Here is a 7216-nt window from a genome sequence, read left to right on the forward strand (position 1 = left end):
TCCTGAAGGTGCAGGAAGTGGAGCTCTCTGACAGTGCCTTGTACCTGTGTGCTGTGCAAGACACCCTGGTGCAGGGAGCTTCCTGGGCTGTGCAACAACCCAGGGCAGGGAGGGGATGTGTCTGTGCCAGGCTGAGGTTGGGGAAAGGTGAGCTCTTCTCTTGGAGCACTATTTTCTTGGTGCACCCAGAGACCTTCAGGTCACTACATTCTTCCAGAAGGAGTCAATGTCAGTAGCTTGAGAAGAAGAAAAAGGTAGTGAAAAAAACCCTGCATTGGAACTTGTTTCCCTGTGCATCCTGTTATATATCATGTATATATAAAGTAATTTGTGCTTAGAAATTAAAGAATCAAAAATTGGAAACTTAGAAGCGGCTGCCAGGGAAGACAGATTTGCAATTGTGAAGCATGGGCACCGAGGAAAATACAAATTTACAACAGAAAAGAGTGACTGGAGGAGATGGATCGTTACCAGGGTTAGTTTAGACTACACCTAGGTGATTGATACCGGATATGCATCTGTGATCAGACACTCAGAGTCATCATGAGTGTGCATCCCAATGCCGAATTCTCATAAATTGAGTGAAGCTCTCATCTCTGCCCAGAAGACTGTTTCAGAAAACTAAACTCAGAAAAGAAGAGGCATGAATATGCAAACTGAGCAGAGGCAGACAAAGAACCCTGCCTTAGGGGAAATAAACTGTATATAAACTGGCCCCTCAGTGGCCGGATTTGTGAACGGGGAGGTTCACTGCCATAGAGGCTGAACCTAAAATTCACCCAGTATTGACCCCAAGCTCGATGCTGTCTCTTTTTATTGTGGCTTTCCGAGATCGCTTTTTGTAGAGAAATAAAATTTGCTTTGGATTATTAATCTGGCTGCCTCATTTATAGCACATCCTAAGACAGGAAAGTATTTGCCATGTGCTCTGCAGGGAGCACTTGTCAATTCTCTCTGTGTGCTCTCCACATTACCAAGGACTGGCAGGAACCAATCAGAGACTCACCTAAACCTCCTAGTCAATTCCTGTGAAAAAGGTCTGGGGTTTTTGTGTTTGTTTTATTTTTAAATAAAAGTCTTCATTTAGTTCCCTGAGCTTTTCTCAAAGCCCCATTTCTCATTGCAGCTGTCGGCCAGTGGGGTTGGAGTTGCAAGGCTGGCAGCAAGGGGTGAATGCTGGCACTACTCTATGCAGGACATGTCTTGGGGTATGAGGGGCACTTGGAAAGAGGGCAGGAAGAAAAATATAAGGATACATGAGGAGCATCACATCAGGAGTGAGTCAAAGAATGTGCTGGGACAGGAGGTGGAGGCTCTGCAGAGATGTATGAGGGCTCGTTGGCCTCATCCAGCCAGGCTCCAAAAGAACCACCAGCTTCTATGCAGCCGCTGCCAAGGCCCTGAGCTATTTTATGTCAGACTCATCTTGAATGCAAAATATCACATTTGAAATGCAAAACATACCATTTAATGCTATGGGCTGTGGCTTGGCTTTCTAAATGGCTGTGTTTTTGTTTCCTGTTTATTTTTCATTACAGGCATATTTCCCAGAGAACACTTTTTGTTGTTTTTTGCTTTTCCTTTGTGGCAAGATGAGAGACCCAAGCAGTTCTGGATCAAATGGATCAAAACACATCATTTTGGGCAGAGGACTCATGTGACATGCTGGACGAGTGTAGTAAAAGCAAAATATGTCAGTATGGATTACTGCTTTGGGGGTCTTTGGTGGCCTTGTTGGCAAGAAATGACTCAGCTCCTGGATTTTATGCTGTCCTGCCTAACAATGAACCCAGTCAAATTTTGCTCTTCCTTCTCTTCCAGAGAGAAGTGTGTTGAGCCCATGTCTGGGGCCTTTTTCCTCTCCAGAACACTCCAGCCCAGTCACCATTGTCTCCATATGTCCATTGTCTCCATATGTCCACAGCAGAGGCCACGGTTCATTCTTTCACAGAATCACAGAATGTGCTGAATTGGAGGGGACCCACAAGGGTCATGGAGTCCAACTGGTAGTCCTGCACAGGATGCTGTCAAGAGTCACCCTATGTGCCTGAGAATGTTGTTTAACTTTTGTTGAATTCTGTCAGGCTTGGTGCTGCGCCCACTGTCCTGGGGAGCCTGGTCCAGTACCCGACCACCCTCTGGACGAAGAACGTTTCTCTAATACCCAGCCTAAACTTCTTCTGACATAACTTCAGCCTATTCTTTATAGTCCTGTCTCCACAGAGCAGAGATCAGTGCCTTCCCTTCCTCTTCCCCTCACAAGGAAGTTGTAGACTGAAATGAGGTCTGACCTCAATCTCCTCCTCCCCAGACTGAACAGACCAAGTGACCTCAGATACTCCTCATACAGCTTCCCCTCAAGGCCTTTTCCAATTCTTGTGGCCTTCTTTGGTCACTCCAATAGCTTAATGTCTCCTTTTAAATTGTGATGCCCACAACTGCATCCAGAACTCAGGGTGAGGCCACCCCACTGCTGAGCAGAGTGGGAAAATCCCCTCCCTTTCTCAGCTGGTGATGCCAGCTGATGTCCCCCAGGACACTGATGGCCCTCCTGACTGCCAGGGCACTGCTGACTCATATTCAACTGGCCATCAACCAGGACCCCGAGGTCCCTTTCCATGACACTGCTTTCCAGGCTCCTGTTCCCCAGTCTATCCGTACATCCAGGGTTACCCATCCCAGGTGCAGAATCCAGCACTTTTCTTGATAATCTTCACATGGTTGGTGATTGCCCACCTCTAATTTGTTGAGGTCTCTCTGCATGGTGTCCCTGCCTTTGAGGGAGTTGACAGCTCCTCCCAGTTTTGTATTATCCATGAACTTGCTTAGTTTCCCTTCCAGTCCTGCATTCCAGTCATTTATGTACATGAAGAGCACAGGGCTGAGGATGAAGCACTACAGAATGCAATAAGTGACAGGTCACCAGTCTGATGTCACCCCAGTCACTGTCATGCTCTGTGCCTGACCTGTGAGCCAGCTGCTCACCTGTCACATGATGTGTTTATCCAGCTGTGGGTCAGACATTTTGTCCAGAGGGATCCTGTGAGAGTATCAAAAGCTTCACTGAAATCCAAAAAGATTATATCAACTGCCTTCTCTTGATTAAGCAGGTGGGTTACCTTGTTATAAAAGGAAATCAGATCTGACAAGCAGGACTTCCCTCTCATAAAGCTGTGCTGGCCGTGACTTTGCATGTTCTTGTCTCATATGCACTTGTGTGCAGCTGGGACTGTGTGAATATACATAGGTGCAAAAAAAATTGTGTATTATTCATTTCTGACATGCATAAGTGTGTCAGAGTCCAGGGCATCTCTCTGGGCACCCTGGGAAGGTCACAGACCTCAGTAGAGAGGCCTGGGACCTGAAGAAGGGGGAACGGGGTCTGTGCAAGGAGTTTGCCTGGCACAGAGCCCAGGAAGACACAGTCTTAGATTTTGGTCCATGAGAAAAACTTCTAACACAGAGAAGAACTACAAGTCACAAATGTGTAAAAGATAGTAGTGTAACTAATCACCGTGTAGAAAGTTTTGTCATTTTGGGATTTTTAGAATGTAGGTGCAAGGAGACAAGATGGTGGAATTAGGGTGTTGTCCTAAGTTCTTCTTGTTCTCCCTTGGCATCCATCTTCTGCAGTGATGTGGGCACAAGGTAGTTTGATAGGATTGGGTCAAAGTAGAGATGACCCTTCTAGTATAGTTACTAGGCATTGGTATGGAATGGTAAGTAATAAGTACGTAGTTATCTGTATAAACACAGAGTGACCTCCCATCACGGGGGAGTCACATTGTGTCCAATGTTGGAAAAGATGAATCAGGGAGACCTTATAAATATGATTGGTTGGCAAATGATCCTGAAAATGTGAAACCTGTAGTCGAGATAGAAATGGAAGCTTATTTTGAGTTGTAGGATACCAAGTCTTAGTTACTATATAACCTAAAGACAATAGCCTAGCCAGCTGAAGGAGAATCCCTTTTGATTGAACAAGACCTTTCTGCTGGCTAAGGGATTCAAAGGTCAATGCAGCAAAACAGAAAAGTCTAAAGAGTAGTTTTTAGAGTTTAAAATATAACACATGGTAATATAGTAGTTCTTATAGGCTGTATGTAGATTCTATAGGATTTTGTGTCTTGTATTGGTTGGTCACTGTAAATTAGAATATTCATCACAAAAGGAGATGTATTGTAACCAGGACCTCGCTCTCTTCACTCTCTCTCTCTGGACCTCGCTCTCCTTTCCCTGCTCTTACCTCTGCTCTCTTCCCCCTGCACTCTGACCCCTGCCAGCTTGCTCTCTCTCTCTCCCCTCTTCTTAGCCCGCACCCCCGGTGCTCTCTCTCGTTCTCTCTCTGGGACTTCCCTTCAGCCGAGGCTGGTGGCTGAAGGGAAGGCCCTTTCTACCCACAACCCTTGCAATTAAACCACATATTCTAGAATATCTCAGGTTTGCAGAGTACCTTGTCCCTGTAAGTCACGGATGCTTCTACAGTCCGAGCTGCTGTGAACACCTTGACTGGACACAAAGAACTTGTAAGATAAGAAATAATAAACAATGCGAGAGAAACCAAGAAAACCAAGACCTTGAGACTCCACATCATTCTTGTGCTGAGCACAGGCTCAGATTCAAAGCCTTCAGAGGTCGGAGAGGGAAAAACACTCCCTCAAACCCACTCGAACCACCAGCCTGGAATTTTGGGCAAAAAAACCCCTAAAACCTGAGATAAGTGTGCATGTGTGTCCCTCCTCAGGAGGGATTGCTCTGCTTACAGCAGTGACATTCTCCACTGCTCTGCCAATAAGCTCCAAAGAGCACCTCGAGTCTGAAGGAACTTCAGTGCAGCTGAGCAATAACAGAAGGAACCTGGCAGAGAATTATCCTCACCACAGACACTGAAATGCAATCTTCTCTATCTTCAATCCTGCTTTTTCTACTGCTTCAAAGCTCACTCTGCTGCTGATGATTCCTGGACCAAATTACGATGATTTCATACCTAGTTTGGATTCTTAGTTTAATTCACTGTAAACAATACTGGGAATGCCTAAACATGGCTTGCAGTCTTCATTCCCTGCTTCTCCACACCAGGACATGGCTCTCCCAAGATCTAGGGCCTTCAAAAGGATGAGGCTTGCTTTATTGACAGCAGAAAAGTATTGCAATGCATTTCCATACCCAAGCAACTCCTATATAAGGAAAGGAGTTTTGGTTTACCTTTGAACTTAAAAGGAAAATGGACTAGAATCTTCTGTGATACTCTCACTGTGGTTGGTCCAGTGCCAGCACAGGGGCACTGTGCTTTAAAAATGTCTCTCAAGATCTGTGGCCGCCTCTATTGGCAACAAGCCAAGTTATCCCTGCTAAATTGTTATTTATAAAGGTGCGCAAAGGAACTCAAGTGCTTTTTAGGGTGTCTTAGCAAGTTGTCAGAGGTTTCTCCGACACCTGTGCTCAGCTTTTTTTATTGTTGTTGTTTCTGTATCATTTCTTATTTTGTCTTTATTAAATCTTTTGCTTTACAAAACACCCCTGAAGAGCCATCTCGCAATTATTTTAAGCCATTCTGAGAAATGCAGGACACCTTCAGAGATTGATGCATTTACATGTGACTCTTAACACTCCGGCCACCTGCTAAATCGTATCAGAAAGGCTAAATCCTTCCAGCTTCATCCAAGCTATGCTCAAGTGAGTTTGCTTGTGCTGCAGTGTCAGTGCTGCCTGGTGTGAGACACATCTATCTCTGCCTCGTGTCCAAGCCAATGCCAAATGTGCCGGTGCAGTCTATTGGCCTAGTGCTGTGCCAGGCAGAGGATGAGACCTCAGATTCAACATGTTCTGATCTAAAGGACAATGGCATAGGGAAAAGAAAGTGCTCAATGGGTATTCATTCTTACTTTTAATTGAGTCATGAAGGGGAGAGGAAGATGGAATAGAAACCACTGTCAAACACAAAGGTTGTTCTCTGCATGCCAAATCCCATTATTCTGCAGAGGAAATGATGTCCAGGACCCTCACACCAACACCCCCAGTGCAGCACTGACCATACTGATAGGAACACCGTTCCTCAGGAGATCATGGGGCTGCTATTGCTTCAAGGTCTCCAAGCTTTCTGGGCATTTGTGGGTGAAGACACATCAAGACAAGGCTTGATGGTCTCTGGAAGCAGAGCAACCAGGGGATATCTTCCTCAGCTCCAAGAGATTGTACCCTTAATAGTTGCCCCTCCATGGCCCCCAAAATTCCATTCTGCTGTAAATGGAGAAGGGTCTCCTTATGCCCTCAACCACTTCCATGACTAAGCAACACATTTCTCCTTTGGCATTCAGAAGTGCAACCAGAGGAAGGACCACATAGACGCTGGACTTGAATGCAGCAGAACTTTAATGAAATGAAAGAAGGAAACAAAGCCACTGAAAGTGGAAGTCAGCAGCAAAGGAAGCACTAAGGGCAGCAGAGAGTCCGCGCTCCTTGGCTCTGGAATAGTTCCTGCATAATATTTGTGTCCCTGCCCCACAAAGGAGAGAAAGCAAATGGTCCCTACCAAGGTGGCCTTTGGGGAACATTGCAGCACACAGGAACCAATGCGAACAATCAAAAGGGAGAGAAAGGTGAGTTCGGTCAGCTATTGTGCAAACAGCACCCAAAACCTAGATCCTCTGCCCAACACCATGTCCTGAGTTCCTCAAGATGTCTTGTTGGGGCTTTTGCAGCATCTTTAGCAGGGACGATATCTGTTGCCACCGTAGCGCCTGGTGATGCAGGAGATGTCAAAGCCTCCAGAGTTGATGGGAACTCCATCACAGCTGAGGATGTTGCCAACAGCAGCAGAAGTGGAGGATCCCACCACGGTGTTCTGTGGGAAGGAGCTGAGGATGGGGCCAGGCAGAGTCACCAGCACAGCAGGCGGCTCAATGACGACGGTGGAGTTTTGGCACTGTCTGACACAGGGCTCATTGCAGCTGTTGGCCAGCGGGGTGGGGCCGCAGGGCTGGCAGGGACGGCACTGGGTGTTGCAGGACATGTCTTGGGGCTGCAGGTGCACCTGGCAGAGAGAGCAGAGAAGAAACAGAGCACAAGGCTGCAAAGTGAGTGGGTGAGGAGCAGTTTGATTACCCTATCACAAAACAGCCAAGGCCATCAGGAGTGGCAAGTTGCAGACTGAACCAGGAGCCCTACAAAGAGCAGCCTGACTTGGGAAGTTCTCTCTCAGGGCATAAAGCAAAAG

At 46.5% G+C, this 7216-nt stretch overlaps 1 protein-coding gene across 1 annotated transcript; it reads right to left on the reverse strand.

Moving 5' to 3' along the window:
• Positions 1-6706: 6706 nt before the first annotated feature.
• Positions 6707-7012, reverse strand: LOC310918803 (feather keratin Cos1-1/Cos1-3/Cos2-1; the record flags this gene model as incomplete). Its single annotated transcript, XM_083877780.1, has 1 exon — positions 6707-7012. One exon carries the CDS (start codon positions 7010-7012, stop codon positions 6707-6709), a length of 306 nt encoding a protein of 101 aa, XP_083733906.1.
• Between the last annotated feature and the right edge of the window lie 204 nt (positions 7013-7216).

This window comes from Zosterops lateralis (genome assembly GCF_965231275.1).
Source record: "Zosterops lateralis genome assembly, chromosome: 24".
Classification (NCBI taxonomy): Eukaryota; Metazoa; Chordata; class Aves; order Passeriformes; family Zosteropidae; genus Zosterops; species Zosterops lateralis.